This window comes from Cupressus sempervirens, chromosome 7, assembly GCF_028749045.1.
Source record: "Cupressus sempervirens isolate cs-2001-9-10 chromosome 7, ASM2874904v1, whole genome shotgun sequence".
NCBI lineage: Eukaryota > Viridiplantae > Streptophyta > Pinopsida > Cupressales > Cupressaceae > Cupressus > Cupressus sempervirens.
Window position 1 is genome coordinate 794,527,694 of NC_143124.1, and position 22,777 is coordinate 794,550,470.

General features: G+C 39.1%; 1 protein-coding gene across 2 annotated transcripts in view; it reads right to left on the reverse strand.

Moving 5' to 3' along the window:
- TAF5 (TBP-associated factor 5) overlaps window positions 1-22,777 on the reverse strand; it is a 195,178-nt gene that overhangs the window by 137,299 nt on the left and 35,102 nt on the right. For both annotated transcript variants that reach the window (XM_089793024.1, XM_089793023.1), the window contains exons 2-5: window positions 17,986-18,067; window positions 15,214-15,292; window positions 14,961-15,058; window positions 14,795-14,851 (exon numbers count right to left, since the gene is read on the reverse strand). In XM_089793024.1, the coding sequence (XP_089649150.1) occupies window positions 14,795-14,851; window positions 14,961-15,058; window positions 15,214-15,292; window positions 17,986-18,067 (316 nt within the window). The remainder of the gene's footprint in view (window positions 1-14,794; window positions 14,852-14,960; window positions 15,059-15,213; window positions 15,293-17,985; window positions 18,068-22,777) is intronic.

The following is a 22,777-nucleotide window of genomic DNA, read 5'->3' on the forward strand; positions in this document are numbered from 1 at the left end:
GTCATTTGGAAGACGACTTCTTTTTTTTAGTAGAAGGGGAGAGATGTAGAGCCTAATAATACAATATTGTAATTAAAGATAGTTTGGGGTTGGCTAGTTGATAGCGAGGGGATGTGTCAGTTAGTTTTCCTAACCAACCAACCTCTATTTAAGAACATTCGAATATGAATGATGTACTTGTTGTTTTTGGTAATCAATAAAAGAATACTAGTTTCCCTAGCCAACTTCAGTACATATGATATTTGTATTAAATGTTTTGTTGATCTGGTATACTTGGATGTATGCGTTATTACTTTGGTTAAGATCCATTCTACATCTACTCAATCTATAACAAGAAATAAATCTACTATATACACAACACAATCTTTAAGAGCACGCATGAAAACTAGGAGAGGGATTGAATCAGTATTTCAAAATTTTAACTTTTAAATGCATGATGTTTACTGTACTGGGTAAAGAAATCAATGCGTATAGACAATAGATGAGAACAGCAGAACTTCTTCCTTTATTCGCATATGCCAAGACATTACATTATGCTTGATGAGATGATTACAATGCTTCCCAAAGGGGGTATAAATACTTCACCGAAGGGCCTTTTGAAAAGTTCCCGAAGGAACCCGTCGGGCACAACTCGGCTACATAAAAAGTAATACATACTATCCTACACGTTGGCTCATTTACAATTATTTACCGACTACATCATCCCCCAAAAAAAATAGTCGTCTCCTAACGACAATACAACAAAATTGTGCAAGTAATGACCTCAAATCAGAAACCAAGCTACTAGGTAGGAGGACAGGTTCGTGCTCTCAGATTGCTCAACTCCGCCCGAAGCTTGTACACTTGGTCCTTCCGAACCTTCAACTCAGCCTCCTCTTCCATCTGAAGCTCCAACACGGACTGCATCATCACTCCAACTTCTCCCATCTCTCTCCTTTTCCACTACCGCCTGCACCTCTGCTACCAACTGCTCCTTTTCTGCTAACAGGACGTCTCTCTCGAATTGCTAGTCCGTCCTCTCAGATTCCCAAGCTGCTCTCTCTAAAGCCAACCTGGCAATTGACTCCTCTCGAACTCTCTAAGCTACTACCTGATTCGCTTGAACCTTCCGAAGAGTGTAGTATGCCTGCCTGTGCAACTTCACTATCTCCTGGAGCAAAACCTCAACTCGGATATCCATTCCAAAATCTGCCGCAGTGGCCCAGTCCTGAAGCATCTCATCAATCTCTTCATCCGGCCAACCTCGCTCCTCAAAACAGACCATGAGGGCAGCTGGGCATCCAAGTCACATAAACGAGATGACTCCCTCGAGCTCCTTCACAATCGAATCCAATGCACGAGTCTCCATGGAATCCAACACCTGACGAACCCGTGATGCTAAAGCTGCGAAGTCAACAAGAAATGCGTCCTTCATTCCTATCTCCCGTGCTGATGAATGTCCCTACATACCCATAGCCATCTCCACAACGTCCGCCATACGCTCAACAGTATTGTGCGATGGTCCAATATCCGGAACTAGCTCTGCTACCTGTGGCTGAGTGTCTACGAGAATATCATCTCGTGTAGGAGTTTGTACATAAGCCATTCGAGGAGCTAGAGCACGGTGGAACTACGTGCTCAAGAAAGCACTAACCTCCCGAATGCGACTCTCTCTATCACGCTCTGGTGATGCCAAAAGTGCTTCATCCACCGTCACCACTGCATCAGACCCTACGACATCCAAGTGTACACCCGAAGTACTCTGTCTCTCTGCTAGCTCCGGTGCTGGGAGATTAGCTATCTCCATGGCCACCTGGTCTCCTCCGTCTAGTATGTTCTCTACTGAAGGTTCCTGAACTCCTGTTAGCTGTGCTATGGTGACTTCCACTGCTGGTTGTGCTTCGGGAACTTCTGCTGGCTACGCTATGGCAACATCTGCTGCTGGCTATGATACAGTAGGTGCCACAGGTGCTGCTACCGGAAGTGCTTCAGCAGGGGCTGAAAAAATCCCTCGACTAACGGGTGCTGACGCTTGAGCAAACCCTACAGCAAACCCAACTCCCGACCGGACAGGAGAAGACCTTACCCCGTGCTGCCATGGTGCTGCTACTGCAACTGCCTGCTAGGGTGCAACAATCATCAGTATCGGCCGCCTTGTCTGTCCAAACCCTGGAATGTGAGCCATGTGTAGACCTGTTAGCACCAAACAGGGAGTAACAGGAACTGTAGTGCGCGGAAACAAGGGGGTAGCCGTGACAACCTGAACCTCATCATCATCTTCTTCCCCTTCTTCGTTCCCCACGCTACCCTCCTCAAAAGATGTCTCTTGACGGCCGTTGTCCGTATCACCTCCTGTGTCCACCCGAGGTCTCTTCTATCCTACAGCACCTTTCTATCCAATGGCTACATCCAAGTGCTTCCACCGCATGATAGGGGGTTCCCCGGGAGCAAGTGGTCCCGGTTTTGCCTCCAACTCATCTTCTAGAATCATTCATGCTGCCACATCAAGGAAGAGACCAATGGTGTAGTGAGGCATATAGAATGTCTTATGCTGGAGAGTCATCAACTCATGCATACGCTCGGCTAGCACAAACACCCAATCATACACCTTTCCGTTCATTATTCCATTCATCATAGACACCTATGGAAATGAGATATCGGATGCCCTATATGATCCCGTGAGCCTGCTTTTGACCAAGTCCATCAGGCATCGCCATGGTCCTTCTTGAATGTCGGCTTTCTTTAAACCCCTTCCCTTCGATGTCTCAGCCAATGCCACCTACTCTGCTTCAATCATATCTCCACATACCAGTCTAATCAAAAATAGCTTTACCTAAGAAATTTTCTTCGGTTGAACCTTTTTGCCCTGCGGCCCTGGAATGCCAAAGACTTGTGTGGAATCAGCTGCCTTGAATAAGACCACCAAGTCCCTGTCCAAATACTCAAATGTGCTCTGCTATAGGTCTCAATCATGGCGCGCAAGAACCCTTCATAATCTCGAATGCAAAAACAGGCATCCGAATTGCCCATTCCACCTGTGCTCTTCTGATGTTGGCTTTTACTGGATGCGTATCAAGGGTTTCTTGCCACCATCTTCTGCAGTCCATTCCACTCAGCCCCTCGAATTGTATAGTTTGTGGTGTAATTTCAATTGTTGCAGGTGTCGAGGGCTTACGCTTTTGCTTGCTACTGGTGCCTTCATTCTGATTTCCTGCACTAGAAATGTTCATGCCCTCCCCAACTTCAGACTGTTCCAGTTGCTTTTTCCACTTACGTTTGCCTGTAGACTCCATATACCATTAGGTCAATTATTATACTTTCCTCGTCCCTTCCTAACGATCGTACGAATCCATACGACTACCAAGCTATAGGAGAAGTGCACGTATCAATTATTCCTCATAACTTGACGCCTTAATCAATACTTTAATAACTCCGTACAACAAGCAATCTCTTCTTCAAAATTTTAATCCTATACAACAATAACCTAGAATGTTATTAAATCTGAATGCCATCTCCTGCAGAAGCCGTACGCCCAGACCTGTACAATCCATACGCCATAAAAACCCGTGCAGCATTTTATGCAAAACTCAAACCTTGCAAGGCAAAATCCATACAACAACAATATTTCAAGTATATAATGAAATCCGTATACCAAATTTTGGAAGGCTCTTCCTCAGGCCAAGCCCTGAGATTATTAAACAGAACTTTAATCTTTCAATTCTGTAGGCCAAGTCTTTCAGTCTTCAAAAATCCGTACACAATTCCCTTTTGCAAAATCCGTACGCAACTGGAAGCTTTAAATTTGCAAATTCATACTGAAGCACACAGGGGACTTATCCATTGAAATCCATACTGTAGCAATATCCTTCCTCATCCTTCAAAATCCGTACGTCTCCAATCATATAATGAAAACCTATTAAACTTCCACCGAAATCCGTACGGCTTCAATGCTTCAGCCCACACCCAAAATCCGTACCCTCTCAAAGCTTAATAAGAATTTCGTACAATGACCATAAAAGAAACCTACAAAAATCGTACACCAAGTGAAATTAATGCCTTTCAAAATCCGTACACAATTTATTGGAATCCGTACGTTGGGCAAGTCAAAAAATCAAATAACAAATCCATACGCCAGGAAGATAACAAATCTGTACACCAGGAAAGTCCACACACCATGCTAGAAATTCGTACAATGGTCTTGCAATTAATTATCACAATCCGTACGGTGGACAGGCTTCTAATAAAATCGTACGGTAACTTGGCTTGAAGATCCATACGGTGGTTGGGCTTCCAAAATCCATACGGTGACATTTCACTTTCTTCTTTTCTTTTTTTTTTTTTTTTGCATAGCAAACTTAGTTTTGGACCCAAGCTTCACCATCTTGCAATGACGAAGGGGTCGTTCGAACTTCATTCTGCGATGGAGTCTTCCGGCCATGGTATATCTTCAACTTCAAGCCATTCACTACCTGAGGCACTTCTTGTCCATCCAAAGTCCACAATTTTATTGCTCCATTGTCCACTGTACCAACAATCGTTTCTCCTCGAGCTTGTTCAATTTATACAGCCGCTCCCTTAGGCTTTCCATGTCGCCCAACTTGTTTTCCAGTGCTATCCGTAGGCTCAAAATCATGAATCCCGCTGGTACTACTGCCTCCTGGCCGAACATCAATTGAAATGGTGTATGCCTTGTCGTCACTTCGTACGTTGTACGGTACGCCCAAAGAGTAGAGGGTAATTTTTCTTCCCAATCCTCCCCTTCGACAACACAAGATTTGTAGATGATGGACACCAGGATTTTGTTGGTAGCCTCGACCTGTCTGTTTGCTCTTGGGTAGTATGGGCTTGATAACGAATGATAAATTTTGAACTCCGTGGTGAGCAAGCGGATAACATGGTTTACAAAATGTCCTCCCTTATCACTTGTTAGCTACAATGGAATCCCGTACCTAGTAATAATTTGCTCAAATAAACTTTGTTGTGCTTACCGCCAATCTGGTAATGCGCGTGCCTCCACCCATTTGGTCAGGTACTCCGTCACTACAACGATGTATCGACACCTCCTGATTCTACTCACCTTCAGAGGTCCGATGAAATCTAGCCACCATCTTTCAAAAAGTTCCTGAGTGTGGGATAGGTACAATGGCATGAAGTCTCTTTTGAGCGGCTTCCCGGCCCGTTGGCACGTGTCACACCCAACGACCCATTACCGTGCGTCATTGTACACTATTGGCCACCACAGTCCTGCCAGCAATATCTTCCGCACTATGGTATCAAGTCCCATGTGTCCTCCTGCTGGACACTCATGTGCTTCCTTTAGCACCCGTGGTATTTCTTCCTCTAACACACACCATCGTAGAATGTGATCCGGCCCCATTTTGTAGAGTAATCCGTTGATCAACTGGAAAGTACAGATTCTGATTATCAACTTACGCCTTTCATTTGGTGGCATTTCACTTGGGAACTGGCATGTCGAAAGGTAATCTCCAATGCTTCTATGCCATGCCGACAGTACTGCGATCTAAAACAACTATGCATCAGGAAAGTCGTCGTTCACTCCATCTGTCAATTCCCTTGTTTTAATTCTCAACAGGTGGTCTGCGCTGACATGTTTCTTCCCCGACCGTACAATAATCTTGACGGTAAACTCCTATAGCAGAAGTAACCAATGGCTAATTCTTCCCTAAATGACCGGTTTATTGATCATATACAGCAAGGCCTGATGGTCAACATAGAACACGAATGGAGTAGCCAGCAAGTAATGACGAAATTTCTACACGACATAGACCATCCCCAACGCTTCCCATTCAGTCGTATTGTAATTCTGTTCGGCTTTTGATAGCAGACGACTGGCAAAGTAGATCTGGTGATCCAACCCGTGGCTTCCCATCTGCGCGAGGGTTGCTCCGATCGCATAGTTCAATGCATCGACATGAACATGAAACTCCTTATTCCAATCCGGATACGCCAAAATAGGTGTCGTAGCCAGTCGTACTTTGAGTCCTTCAAATGCTTCATCCTGTTCCTTTTCCCATCGAAACGATTCTCCTTTGCACGTTAGCCTGTCCAAGGATATGCTATCTTGGCAAAAATTTTGATGAACCGTCTGTAATAGCCTATATGTCCGAGAAAAGATTTTACCTCCATTACATTGGTGGATGGCTGCATCTCTAATATGACTCGCACCTTGTCTGGATCTATCTTCAATCCTTCCTTACAAACTATGTGTCCGAGCAACCTTCCCTGCGGAACCATAAACCTGCACTTCTTCGGGTTTAGGGCTAGGCACGCGCGTCGACATCTCTCCATACATTCGCCCAATGCTACCAGATGTTTGTCCTCCGCACTGAATACCGACCAATCATCCAAAAATGCCTTAAAGTTTCCGACGGACATCTTATCAAAGATGTGCAGTATGATCCGTTGGAACGTTGCAAGCACATTGCACAGACTAAACAGCATCCGATTATAGGCGTACACCCCATCTTCTATGACAAATGTCATCTTCAGCTTATCCTCCTTTGCGATTGAAATCTAATTGTATCCGAAAAATCCATCCATGAATGAGTAGATCTCATGTCCCACTACCTCCTCCAGGATGCTGTCCGTGAATGGAATTCGAAATGGATCCTTGATGGTTACTGTATTCAGGCATCTGAAATCGACGCATATCCGGATTTGGGTGGAGTCCTTTAGTGAGATTACTATCGGTGACACCCATTCACTGATCTGCACCTTGAAAATAATGCCAACCTCTAGCATCCAATTGATTTCCTCCGTAACCCGTGCCACGTAGTTTTTGTTCATCCTGTAGGGCTGCTTCCGTACAGGTACTATTCCTTCAATCAAGGGGATGCGATGTACACACAACTCCGGGGGTACTCCTTTCAGGTCCTTGTATGTCCATGCAAACACATCCTTATACTCCAAAAATATCTTCAATGCCGCTGCCTTCAATACTGGGTCCTAGTTGTCTCCCACCAGTATGTTTCGTGGTTCGGCTTCATCTCCCAAATTCATGGTCTGTAGCGTGGCCTCGTTATATTTGATAGGTTCCTCGTCAGTGAACTTATGTGCCGGTGTCACATCCAGTGGCGTGTCTCCTTCCTTTATCTCAGCAAATTCCCTTGGAAATTCGTCAGCGTTGTGTCCTTCCTCTATCGTCAGTACGTCGCAACTCTGAAATAGTTCATAGTCCTCTATCTGCCAATGGTAAAGACCGTTTACTGAATCCAAATCGTCATCTCCTTCCAATCGTAGGACTCCCTCCTGATTTGGTTACATATTCTACCTCCTTTCATCCTCTTCTTCTTCGGAATCTAACGATAGAGCTTCTTCCCCGACCATTTGAGTGTGTAGATTGATGACGTACTTCCGCCCTTTGCTTTCAAGTGATAAAGTATTTTTCTTCCAATCGTGCTTCACCTTGGCTTGTATTAGCCACCCCCAGCCCAGAATAGCATCGTATCCTTTCCGCTTCAGTGGGATCACGACAAACTCCAACAGAAACAGTTGTGTTCCAATCGTCACTGGTTGTGCTGTCAGGACTCCCAATAGCTTGATTCCATGTTGATCGGCCGTTAGTAGCTGGAATGTGGGTGGCCACAATGTCGCCTGCCCCAACCTTTTCTAGGTGTCCTCTAGTAACACATTGACACTGGACCCTCCGTCCACAATCGTGTCTATCAAAACAATTCCGAGGATGCCCATTTCGACAACTGTCGGATGGCGTCCAAATGAGAGGGCTAACAGCATCGGATCTTCTACACTTGTGCCACCTTCTTTCTCCCTTCCTTGCTCTGTTGGTTGCTTAGCAATTGGGGCTATATTCGTGAGTGCCGTACGGAGTTGAGGCATAGTGAGTAATAGATCATTTATCCTGACAGGTAACTCAGTTTGCAATATTTGTCGTACAATGTTATGTTCTGCGCAGTTCCATACAAAGGTACCAAGCATGTCCTACAAGTGTGTCGTTTCTACTTGCGTTGCTTTGTGGATCTCTACCCATGCTTCCTCCAGTCTCTTATTTTCCTCCGTCGGGTCAGGATACACTTTTGCTTGTTTCCGAGTGATTGCCAGAACCTCTTCCTTGTCCGTCCCGACGGTAATCAAGTTTACTCCAGACTTCGAGCACTTAGCATCGTCATGATCGCCTAGTCCACACCATCGGCATAACAACTTCAGTGTGTTCGCCGTTGTGCACTCTTGAGCAAAGTGACCCCACAGATTGCATGCGCGGCATTGAACTATCGGCCGGCCATTTGCATCATACTGAATTCGACTCCTCCCGCCATTATTGTTGTTGCCGCTATTGTTGTTGTTGTTTTGACCACGCCAGTTATTTCTGTATCCACCTGATGTGGCACCTTCCGTATTGGTGTTCTCGCTCCCTCCTGACACGGACGCCTCCTGCGTGAGGAACACTTGCTGTGGTGCTCTTGATTTCAGGTTGAAAGGGCATTCCTTTATCGAATGTCCCATGATCTGGCAAATCTCACAAAATTGATCTTTCGAGCAGGATCCCTTCGTATGACCTTTCTTGCACTCCGTGCACCATAACTCATTGCCCTTGGTCTCCTTGTGCATGTTCTTGAACTCTTTCATCATCCGAATCATGTCCTTTTGAAGAGCGCGGACCTTCTTGCTGTTGCCTTCATCATCACTGCTATCTTCTCTTGAAGGTTCCTCATCATCTGAATCGGACGAGCTAGTCTTCTTCTTCTTTGTCTTCTGCTCACTTTCGAGGTTCATTGCCCAATTGTATGCTTCAATTTATGTGGATGGTGGCACGATCTTAATCTTCTTTTGCAGCTTTGGGTGAAGGCCTTCAATAAACCATCTCTTTTGTAGCCCATCAGCCGGCTTATTCTCCATCTTATTGATCAGGTCCTTCAACTTCTTGGCGAAGACTCAGACTGTTTCATTCTTCCCCTGCTTAATATTGAATATCTCCGCTACAATCTCATTATCGTCGCTCAATATTTGAAATTCTACGATAAACTCCTTAATATTATCCCAACTGTTTAACTTTTGTGGATCTGTATTAGTAAACCAATCAATCGCAACACCCCGTAGGGTGGCCGAAAACTGTCGGACCCATTCGTTTGTATCTGTTATGCCATTCACCCTCCAGACCGTTTCACATGTTTTATAATGTCGAATCGGATCGGCGGTTCCTTCACCATCAAATTTAGGCAACTTTTCTTTTGATCCTACCATTATTACTGGATGTTGTAGGTTTTGTTGTGTACCTACGTTGTTTTGCACTCCTGTGTTGTTTTGCACTCCCACGTTGTTCTGAATACCCGCGTTGTTCTGCACACTTGCGCTATTCATCACACGCACTGTTTTCGACACCCGCGTTGTTTCCAATGCCCGCATTGTTTTCGACTGTCACGCTATTTGGTGAAGAAGGGTTTTCGTCAACCGAAGCTGTCTGTTCTAGAAGTATATCTTGGACGAAGAGTTCACTCCACACTCGCACTCCCTTGGCACTCCGAGCCATGCGAGTTGATCCCCTTCTATCTGGATTCTCTTCCCGTGGCGTATGCAGTTCAAAAACTCCTCCCTGGCTTCTTCCACCAAATTAAGCCGCTGTCGAGTCTCTTCCAATAATTTTTCCATGCTTCTACGTCCGTCGGTAACTTGCTGAAATCTTCGTCTGCGTTCAGCCTGTTGTGCCAAAATTAAATTTTCTTGCACTGTGTGTATTTCGTCCTTTTCCTTCAACTTATTCTTATTCTTGTTCAACTGATTTGGCATTTAGTCTTCATCCGTCTGTTGTTGTACCAGGTCCATCAGGCAACGGCACCAAATGTTTACCGTACAAGGTAAAGAAATCAATGCGTACAAACGGTAGATGAGAACAGCAGAACTTTTTCCTTTATTCGCATATGCCAAGACATTACATTATGCTTGATAAGATGATTACAATGCTTCCCGAAGGGGGTATAAATACTTCACTGAAGGGTCTTTCGGAAAGTTCCAGAAGGAACCCATCGGGCACAAGTCGGCTACATAAAAAATAATACATACTATCCTACCCGTCAACTCATTTACAATTATTTACCGACTACACATGAAACCACATAAAAACTTAAAGAAAGCAACCATAAGATGCAAAAACCAAATTTCTCATGGAAAACCTTTTTGGGTAAAAACCCACAACATACAATAGCTTTCTTACAAAAACAAGCACCAACCCAAATTACAAATGTGAGTACCAACTCTCCTTGAAGCACCAACTCTAATCAGCTAAGGCACCAGCCACAGTTTGAGCACCAAATCAGAAATAGGAAAGTCAATAATGCTTTTCAGAACTTCAATCCCAAGCTAAAATTACACAACATTTTTGCCTTTCCTAGCAATAAATGTATCAATGAATATAGGCTTGCAGGAGACCAAAATAGTATGTCCACTTTTTCTATAAGAATTCACCAACTCAACTCATAACATGTGGCCATGTCTGTTCAATACCACCATATGTAGCAGCTGCAAACCAAGGGGAAAAAACTCAAAACTCTATCCCACAGAGTACTCATAAGGCAGTCAAAACAAAACTTCTGAAAAGAATGCACAGCACCCCACTCAAAAAGGCTCGACTCCAACAATATGCACAGCTCCAATAATCTGCTCATTCAATTATTTGCACCATTCATCTCTTCCACTAAGGAATTGCGCTCATAATAGTCTATATGAGGAATGCAAGCTACCATTAATCACACTGCCCAGTCAAACTAAAAAATATATCACCCAGCACAAAATGTAAATGCATTCAAATATGTAGTGGAATATATTCTCACCAACATGTATTCAACAGACCAATGGTCGGCTTCTGTTATACTCAACTCATGGACTCGTCTTCCTTCCAAAACGGCATTGTCTACACACTTTATCCACATTGCATGTCTTTTTTCTTCCTTCACATGGTAATACGGGTGAAAACCATGACTCCAAAGACTCCTAGCGATAAAGAATTTGAAACTCAATGATAAATCCTCCTACCATGTTCACTTCTCTTCATTTTTTTAAATCAAGAAACTTGATCATGAATACAGCATACCCCACACAATTCACTAACACTCCTTTTACCAAAAAAAAATGCAGCTTCTATTCATTAAAATACTTGATTCTATTTTTGAATGAACGTTTTTGACCCATGTTGTCACAATTATTAACCTGCAGAAAAACAACTTCAATAAAATCATTTCCATTATAATCAAGTACATATTTAAAAATGACTAGGAAGTATGTAAAACGCCCAGCCATATTAAAATTCACATACCACTTTAATAGCGTCCTCATAAGAAATAATGTACTGGCCTAAATTAATAAACTCATCTCCCATTAAAATTTCATGCAGCTCAGTCAATAAAAGACTGTTTATTGCATCCAAAATAAAAATGCTATATTTAATACAACGTGTTACAAAACCACTCCTTCATAAGCTACAGCCACACCATAGTGGAGATTAATAGATTAGCTCCCAAATTTATTTTATATGTGGACTATATATGAAAGAAGCCATTCATAGATATTTCGCACTACATTAATTGAATTTTGCCTATAGATTATTGAACTGGTGATGAGATATTAAATCTGGCATGGCATAAGCAACAATATCCCCTATGGCATTAAAGAGTCTAAAGCTTAGTTACCGGCTTCGTGCCCTAGAAGTCGGATCCAGATTCGTGCTTGGATTCATGCCGATCCGGGCAGGATCCTTCTTTTACACGGTGGATTCATCCGGATTCGTGGGCAACGAATCCACTACGTAAAACAAGGATCTTGCCCGAATCAACATGAATCCAGCACAAATCCTCAAGGATCCAATGTGAATCCCTCAAGTATCAACGAGTAGACCAAGGTTTTAAGCGGGTCTAACTTATTTAATGTGAACTTTTTAATATTTTTTTTGCTTTCTAATCCTAAAATGACCCTTTTATTCAACAACCAAATACACTTCACCTCAAATTTGCTCTTTATTGCGCTCTCTCATTGTATATTTCTCTTATACACACACACACACACACAAATAAAAACTTGAAAAAAAATTACCTTTATATAAAAAAATTATTATATATAATAGAATATCCAATACTTTATTTTCATTTTCTTCTATTAACTCCTATAAATTAAAATAATACTATTTTTTATTTACAGAACATTAAACTTTAAAAACAAAACAAAATCACCAATTATATTAACTAAAACATAAAATAAAAAAATACTATAGTTTTTCTTTAACTTTACAAACAAAATGAAATATATTAAAAATAATCAAGTAATAAATTCGTTGACACATTAATATAATAATAAATAAGTTATATACTAACTATTAATATTATCATCAAAATTAATAAAGATAAATGTTATAAAAATAAATGAACTTAAACCTTAAAATATTAAATGTATCTTAAAAATCAAAAAATGAAATGAAAACCTAATATTCTTCGCATGGCGACAAAAAAGCTTGACAAGGCAAGAGGAAACTGTGTTTGCGGCTAGATGGAAGCAATCACGGCAGCTACACCATGCACGACATTCTTTCCCCACTACACAAACAACAATGGTGGCAACAGCAATCCAAACGGAGGAGAAACGACAACAAGCGACAACAGTCTGGGTAGAGAAATAACGATAGTAATAATGACGGAGCTCAGGCAAAGAAGCAAAATGGATTTGTATTCCTATGAACTAAGGCCAAAGCAGCATTTTTTTTGAAGCTGGACGAACTCAACCCGAATTTAAATGATTTAAAAAAAAAATCTAGGTTCGCCGAATTTCTAATCTGAAGCCGAAAATTTGGCAAACCTTGTGACATTGTGTGTGTGTGTGTATTCACGAATCATAATTGGGAAAAAAATCGCGAATCCACGGATCCGATTCAGGTGCTTGAATAAGTAACTAAGGTCTAAAGGACTATATATACAAGTTTGGTGGTGAAAATGACAACACAAAATTACAATGTTTGCACTTATAAAACCTTGGCCAAGGTGGTACTATGTATACAAAATGCAACAATTGGTTACTAGAACCAATAGGTAGAAGTCTAGCTAGGAAGGTCTTTCTCATAGGCAAAGATGTCCATAGGTATGATTGACTATGACAGTTGCATGTTCTACACCAAGTCTCAAATGACATGAAAGACTGGAACCTATGCTTGCATCACTCATGTAGGGTTGGGCTTGCATCACTCATGTAGGGTTGGGCCACTCTGTAAGGAAGTTGTGCACCAACTGTTAAATTTCAAGATCGTACAATCAATTGTTGAGAGGTAAAACCTCTATTGATACTCTCCAGCACCACCCCCACCCCCCAACCCCTAGAAGAGATCAAATGAGTTGAAGTAACGATAAACAAGATTGAACCATCAAGCTTAGCAAGTTCTATGGTTTATGTTTTGTTATTCATATCCTATGCTCCACAGAGTTTACTGGACGGAGATGTTTTAGGTGACAGGTACATGTTTCCAGTACAAGGGACAGCAGGGAATGACTATTAAAAAAACTAGGGAAATTTTTACATACAGAGAAAGAATTCAAATATGCATACCATCACATTGATAAACCATTCACCACAGACACTTTAGAAGCTGAATAAATAGCAAATGAACAAAATTGAAAACCCTCATCTTGCAACTCAAAAATGAAAAAAATCTTGCTGCTGCTCTTTCTTTTTCTTCCTCTCAAGAATGGTTGAAATGAAGAAATAAATAAGACTTTACCTTTCTATCCTCCAAATAGGGTTCCATAATTTTTAATTGATATTTATATTCACATGAGGCCCGCCCAGCAATTAAAAAGTTAAAAAATAAAAAGTAACTTTTTGCAAAATGGCGGACGCTTTTTTGGCTGGAAAAGAGGAGACGCTTTTACATAGTCGGGATGGTTGGGGGAGTGCTAGGCTGTCCCTAGTACCTAATAGTGTCCCCAAGTCCCCTTTTTCACACAAAACACCATTTCTGGGATGTTTCTTTTTGCATTTTTGGAACAACCATCCCCGGGATGGTAGTGGTGGAAATTAGGCAAGGGATGTGTCCTTGTACAGCACTGGTTATATCAGTTAATGATTTCTGTTATTTTGGCATTAATCTTAATGAAATGGAAAATTGTTAATTAAATTCCTTTTCATGAGATGTTAGTTATTCAGTTATTCATGTTCATGTGAAGAGGATAGTAGTTACTTCTCTTATTAAGAAACAAAGCAGAATTTTATTTCCCATAAATTGTTCATTATTTGATTTTATTACATGGTAGTCGATTTGGCATTTAACAGTCCCCTTGACCCTTCTGATAAACCAACTCTAAGGACTTGGCTTATTTGGCAAGAGAGATAATATAGTTGGCATAGTTGTCACATACATGACCTGGTTTTGGGCTAAAAAATATGATTAAAGATAAAGTTTTCTAGAGGTTGCAATTTTGTGTGCCAACAGTAACACACACCATCTATAAAATATACACAATGAACCCAGAACTAGGCTCTTACTACCTAATTATATGATTTTACAAAGAATGGTACATTCACAAAATGTATTCTAACATTGAAAATTATGGTTACCCATTGAAAAATTTCAGTTCATGAACAATTTATTGTTGGAGCAATCTGAGAAATTTATTACAAATCAAAATCAAATGATTCAAAAAGATTCCCACCTAGTATTTTTAAAATTGTTACTGAATCCAAAATCAGATCATTCAAGACGTCCAAATGCTAATAACAAATTGATGTGAAGAAAGCAACAGAAGAAAAGGATGATAAACAGCATAATAAAAAAGGTAATAGAAATCATCAATCAATAAGTATCCCCCACCTTGCACAATTTCATGGTCACTTTATTCTGTCTCAAACAGTGTGCAAATTCCATCTCCTGTGGGTCAAAAATCCAAAGAGTTGTAACAGTTAAAAATTACTCTGAGGTTCATGATGTCAAAAAAAATTTATACAAAGCCAGCTGTGAAATTACAGACATAAGCTACCTCCAAATGGTGGGGAGATAGAACACCTTCCAACTTTTGCAGGTCACGAAGATGTGATGGTTCATGATCTTCCCGAAAGCTTTGAAAAAAGGAACGAGCTGTCACACAAGTGTTGAAATATTGGAGCACGAAAAAGAGATTGGTGTGTAATAAACATTTTTGCTTTATTAGAATGAACACAAAGTTAAATAAAATGATTTAATCTTATATTTACATAAATTGGCATATGGCGGAAAAAGAAAGGTCATCATACCCTCCTGTGAATGACCCTTAGCCACTAGGTCCATGAAACAATGGATAAATACTGGATAAAGTACGCGAAGAAGTTCATGCTGCAAAATCGAATATTATCAGCATAATCTAGAGTCTAAATATACCGCATTTGATAAAGACAATGGCATTTCTTTCTAGAGCAGGAATTGAACTTATTCGTAGCTCCTAACTAGAATAAATTTATCAGAAAAATAGTCAAAATACAAGAAAAAATGCTCGTCAAGGAAAAGGAAGCTTATCATCAGCAAAAATCTATGTTACCAGCTCACCATTTCTGGAGACATATCCTAACAAACCAGTCTGGGTGCAGACCCCAGGTTGGATTCATTGTGGATTTGGGTTGAAATTTGTAGCCCGAAAAAAAAAAAAAAGTCTCTTTCCAAAAAACAGATTTGAAGGCCAAAAAACTTGTTTTTAACTGCACTTAAACTCAGTTAATTTTCTTGTGATAAATGTTTCTTTTGATCATGGTTAAGTCCAGTCAAATTCTTTTCTCACAAATGTCCATGAAAGGGTTTTGCTCTGACAAAAACTTGTCTTGAGCATATGAATTCTAACTCTGAGAAATATTTATGATACTTGTTCCACCATGCACTCCAAATTTGTATCATATAAGTGCTGCTTGAATCAGTCTCCAAAGTTTACACATTAGGCTCAAATTTTTTATTCATTAAACGACAATGTCACTTAATAAGCACTGTCACAGTATATTAAGATTCTCATAATATATTTGAAAGATAGCGATAGTTTGTCCACTATGATGGAGATACAGCAGCAAAAGGAACAGACACTGCAACGAATATGCATCTTCTTTTGATCTTTAGCTTTAGCTTGAAGCTAATTATCATGGCCCATAGGCAGTCCAATATCTATTCGAAGTTCTGAATCCTTTGTAATCTAGCCATACTTAGCAGCCTTTGTTCATCAAATGCTCGCATGTAGCCACAAATGGCTTCTTGTAACCTCTTGAGGATGCATTTTTGTAAGAGTGTTTCCTTCTCGCATCATACAGCTACTTATTACCATGCATCACACTTAATTAACTGTAAAAATCATGAAATGGATGTTGCTAGAGTGATGCTCAGTTAGTACCAGAAATTTCACTTTGTTGACATTGCAGGAGTTTAAATATTTGCACAATGGCCTAAAGTGAATTGAATTGTCCACTTTGAAGTGAAAATGATGAAGATTTCTTTTCAGTTTGCCATGTGGAGTTCCTTTGAGTTTGTACCACAGTACCACTAGCTTTACATGTGTGGAAAGTGCATTCATAATTCAAGAACCCAATAAGTTGTGCGAACAACGGAGATCTTAATTATTAGTGTCCATGGTATGTTTGCAAGTAGAATACAGACATTCAAATACTATTGACATTTCTAAAATTCAATAGTGGTGCTATGATAGGATTTTCACTTGTTTATGTAACTGAAACGTTTGCATGATACAATAGTACAACAGTGGTGCTATGATAGGATTTTCACTTGTTAATGTAACTGAAACATTTGCATGATACAATAGTACAAGAAGTGGAGCTGCATTGCCATGAGGCAATTGCACAAAGAGGAGGATCGCCAGCTTCCAAGGTGGCCTGAGGGACAGAATGGATGAGAAATCCTTCTGTGCTCTCATAAGATAAGGGCAACCATCCTTCTGATTGCTGTTTGCAAGCATATCCAATGAATTCCTAATATGGTTGACTATAAGGAATATGCCTAGGCCAAATTGCAATGATATTATGGTGTATTGATTTGGATCTGAATGATGCTTATATGGACTTTGCAGCTATCATGGATTCTTGATAATGTATTTAAAGTCAGTTTCTAGTGACTAATACTGTTTCCACGTCCTAAACCAGAAATATCGAATAAAGGGCAATACACTTGTTAATATTATTATAATGTTACACTGGTAAAGGTAACACAGTTCTCATCTTAAGTTGGAATTACTGATTCAAGATTATATTTGGGTAAATCCCAAGAAGAGACATTACATTATATGACACTGGTGAAAAGGATGATGCATCTGCCCCCTCTACCCTGCTATTACTATTTGTGCTTACCCACATTGCTCACTTAAGGAGTATATGATACAGAGTGAATGCATTAGGGAATAAAATTAAAAATCTCATTACAGAAACAAATAAGAGGGCTCGTAAGAAGACCATGAAATGATACTCGTTTCTGGCTAATATTTAATATTGTCTCATGGCCAATCTGGACTGTCATCCTTTTTTATTGTCAGTCTGTTAGGTGTTACTATTTACTCTGCTTGGATGATTATATATTATTTTTTGACGGATCAGACCATAGTTAAGTCTTATATTGTGCTCATTCAGAGCTCTTTTTTAGTCACATTTTCAAGCAGTTGCTCATATGAGCTATATTTGTAAACTTTACACAACATAAACAAAAATAAATATTATGAAAATGTTATAGACAAGGTGCTACTGAGAGATCTATCTTCTATCACACTAACAAACTGGATAAAATCTGGTGTGTAAAATCCCAAGTGTATCAATCAAGAGTTGAAAACTGTTTTTAAACACCAGTAAGCCATATAAACAAATAAAAACTGCTCCACGAGCCAATAATGGCAAATCTAGTTCTTAAGTCCTGCAGAAGACCATCATTATATTTACTTCATCCATTCATTTCTCTGCAGGCAGAAGTAAAATCAAAATGTTTAAACATGATATTTACTTCATCCATTCATTTCTCTTAAGGTAGAAGTAAAATCAAAATGATTAACATACCTTATGCACATCTAACGAATTATAGGTCCATGTTCGTAGCCTGCTGTACTCCTCTCTGTATCGCACTGGTCCATTATCTAATCTGCAGTAATGTATAACAAGGCTTAGTTTTTCATATCAGGTTAGAATAGAAAAAATTAACTTTCATTCAAATTAGAGGACATCGGTATCTTCAAAATATGTTCTAAAATGATGTACTCTTCATTTTTTTGGTTTTTCAACCTTCAGACATCTTCATAAGAAAGGTGACATCTAAAACTGCTCCACAAGAATGGATTACACCAGAACAATGGGTCAATAGAATGTACCATGTACATGACTACTGGGATTGTGCCACAGTAGTCATGTACATCAAAATGAGATGAGCTCAAAGTTAAAGTTTTGTAGCTGCATGAGAGATCTCTCATACTTCTGTTGATCTTTTCAGCTTTACCAGAATTATATATCTTATGCTGATCTTTTTCTTCTTCTTTCCAGTTTGAGCACTTGTGGGTCATCCAAAGATTCTTGGTTCTCTGTTATGTATCACTGGATGCTGATTCACATGTTTAGCAGAGACTCTATTGGGTTCAAGTTGCTGTTTGTCAGAAGGCATAGAGATGCCCTTGTTATCTGTCACTGCCTAGTTATATGTAATGGCATTGAGCTGGAAGTTTTATCCGGACACACCGTGTATATGCCTTCAAAAATTCTCGTCTATATTTCATTCCTTTCATATTCACCTTCTTAACTGCTGGGAATACAATGCCATGGCACCACATATGTGATGACTTGACAGTAAATAATAGCTTAAACTGCAGATGATGCCCCCAACATAAACAGCTACTAATGCTGATATTCACAGCAGCTGAGATACTGAAGTTCACTAAGGATACTAAGGAAACGTTAAAATGAGAAGACTTTTACAAACCAACTAAACAACACCTGCCCATTACAATACAAAAGATGGAGATATGAACATAAGCAACAACATGGGTGAAAGGACAGACATACAATAGGATAACTGATGAATATATATAATGAAAAATTGCCTAGTCCAATAACTTGACAGCAATATCAAAGATGCCTGCATGGTGCCAAGAGATACAAAACAGTGTTGTCACACAATGACTAAAGACAAATACTGCACAATGTCATCAATTACCTCAACAGACAATAGGAGATAGAAAACGCTTCTCACAGGAGCCTTTCACCCGACAAAGACTACCTGATACATAGGGAGTTTCTAACAGAAGCTTTTCACCGTTCATAATAAATATAAAGCTCTTGAACTTCCACCAAAAATGAAAATCGCTGTAGAGAAACACAAATTCTATCTTATTGTCTACAAATTCTGTCTTCGCACAATACATACAACCAAAAGAAGATTTTCCAGAGAAAACAACAAAAAATAATCTTATCTCTGATCTTGCAGTTGACACATAAAAGAGGTGTCGAAAGCGTAGAACATAAATACCATGTGGTATATAAAAGAATATGATGAATAGAGAGTATCACCAGCATAAATGCCATGTCATATGGTTTGAACACTTTACACATTGTTAATGTTTTATAGCTTTAGTTGGATCAAACTATGAATGATTATATGTAAGATATAATGTGTTTATATATATATATATATATATATATATATATATATATATATATATATATATTAATTATACAATTAATGAATAGACGCGTCCCTTGAAGGGATATGTCTTTTCATAGCCTTACTCTCTATATAAATGGAGGAGAGATTGTTGTATTTGAAAAACATAGAAATCACAAACAATGTTATTTCATCTGCAGCAATCATTTAAACTTTATCATGGTATCAGAGCAGGTTCTTTACCAGGGAAAAACTACTATACAAAAATAATGGTTGAAGAGTGATCTCACTCCATCATTCACACTATCGAGCAGAGGATACCAGCAAGGAATTAACATAATTAAATGAATTGTATGAAATTTATGGAATTACATTTTTGATATAATTCCCTAAATGAAGTGAGGTTGTAAGTTCTCAAATGATTGACATACTTGGTATCATCTGCAATATCATTGGAAGACTTGTGGTAATAACCAGTTACAGCAAGTGGATAAATCAACCGCATTCAGCAATTCAGTCACTAGCTGCTTAATTTAACAAGTCATTGCTACAGATGATACTCTAATAAGTGACAACAACCTTTATATATTGAATACTGATTCTCATTTTACAACTATCATCCTAAATGAATGGGTAGCGATATGATAACAGTTCCACATAAGTTGGTGCATTTAAATATTGTTATATTGCTGTGATACTTTTCAGGTTTGCCGTAAGTCCATTGCTGAAAATAACATTTTCGTCTCCTTTGGCATATTGTTGGAAATTTGGGAATTAATGTTATTAGCAGCTTAATAATTGAGTTCCCACATTATTTCAAAGGTGCTGCCAGTGTTGTGAGGAGATTATTGTAGATAATTGGAGGTTGGCAATTTAATTCACAGAACAGTTCATTCAATATTTCATCCAAACCCCTCTATATCAGCTGAAGATTATATTCTCACTGATCGCTATCATGAATGTTTGTTAATATGCAATCTGAGTCAAATCTTTGCTTCCCCGAGCGTGACACTCCTCGCAGTTAGGGCTCTCTCCTTAATGTGTTCTGGAATAACTTTCCCTTGAGCATCTTGTTTCAAGCATCTTGCCTTCTTATAGGGGTTGAACGATAAATCCCCCTTCGGAAGTTGAAGACAACCGTAAAGATCTGGTTTAGATCACGGTCCGCTTAAAGTTACATTGGATTTGATTGGATGCAAGACAACATTACCATTTTTTATGGATTGATGTAATGATAGTGCCTACGACTTGAATCACCAAGTTTGGATGTCACAGGAGGCAAGCTCAGGCATGCTTCGAATTGCATTGATGCTTATTTTCCCTCTGTGTTGTTACACACTCAAAACATTATCAACCTAGCTTTGAAATACAAGCCTCTGTTTTAGTAAAAATATAGTAGGTTTTGATGAATATGGATGTAGCTGGGCATTTTGAGAGTATAAAATTGTACCATTTAGGGCCCTGGAATCAAGAGGAACACGAGCACGATGAATTTCATTATTCTATAGGCAAGTATAGGTACATGAAATGCTACAAAAAGGAAAAGTAACATATCGCCTCTATGATAATAGGACAGAGGTCCTAAGCCAATCAAACCTTCTTCTATTAAATTCAAGAGGCATCGTGAATACCATGACGTGTACAAGAAGTATCGAGGATTAAGAAGATTTAAGGATCTTCCAGTGATGGGGATCGATAGATGACGAGAACAATATATGTTCTATGTTCTTGGATGCACAACAAGTTATGCACTGTGGATTAAATATTATGAACAATTGAAAGGAAGCCACAGGCTCAAGGATAGAATCATCTTATCGACTTCATGCATACATTTTGGAATAGCAATTAGCTAGTTCGAGGATGACATGTATGCGATGCTAGTTTAAAGTAAAACATAGAGACATTGAAAAATAATCTTGATTCCTAAAACAATATTGTTGTCGTCGCAGGAGAATATTGGATGCGAAATGCACAACTGCATTATATTGTTTCAAGGAACCAAGTGAGCACAAAGTTTTTTTTAAGGTGTGTCATTTTCTAATACTGAGCGAATGAATCAACAAGTTATCAAAGTCCACTTAATATCTCAAATAATTGGACATAACTTTGAATGCACACGATGTTCAGTTCTACAAGCCTTCTCATCAGTTAATCAGAAGATAAGAGTAAATAATCCAAATGGAATTCTATCTGAATCTCTTAAGTTGTTGTAGACAAGAAATGAAGACAATTGACAAGAATGTCAAAAGTCAGCTATCGTGTATTATTAGTCATAGGAAAAAGACGACACTCAAAACAATGAGCAATTGATATGATAAGACAATGATTTATAGAGATGATGATATTCAAATACCAACCAGCTCCATGCCACAATTGTAAAGCTTGAGAGTGTTGAGATTAAGTACTCCATATTACGATAATAGTAGTCATTTATTATTAGCTAATGGTAATCTATTGAAAATATCTAGTTAGCTTTAGTTTGCTTTCGCTTTTTTAGCTTTCTCTGTTAGAATAGAATGTTTCTATTCTTTACAATCATTTCCTAAGGAAACATCGTTTTATTCTTGTGTATATAATGACCTTTTGGTCTCTGTTAATAACAAGCAAGTATTTTACCAATTACTTCTGTAATATGGTATCAAAACCAATACTAGAAATTTTTTTGAAAATTCTATAATTTCTTTTTTTTTTTAATTGTTAAAATTTGTTGAAATTATTTCAGAGTTTTCTTGTTTAAAAAAAAAAACTAAAAACTCAGCTAGGGTTTCTGTTTGAATTTTGGAGAATCGTCAAAAACAAATCTTTGAATTTGTCTAAATTTTTGCATGATCTCTAGTTCGTGAATGCAAACAAGCTTGCATCCAATGTGATTTTCCATTTTTTCAGAGTAGTCAACCCTCCAAAAATCATGATTTTCAGAATCTTGTGGTTTTTGTTTACTGCTCCCGTTCTTGTCGGCTAAGGAACTTGGCGCTGCTACAAACCTACTACTCCTGTTTGCTCGGGGCTCGGTGCTACTAAAAATTGCAGACATCTGTGTTTTGCATCCCTTTTTTTGCAAAAAACTTACCGTTGTTTCTACAAACGAGTTTCTACCTTCAAGTCTTCCTCCTCACACCTACTACGCCATTTCTTTGGTGTTTGTTCAAGTAGTATTCAACCCTATTCATCCATCCTAGAAGCCAACTCGACAATTTTATC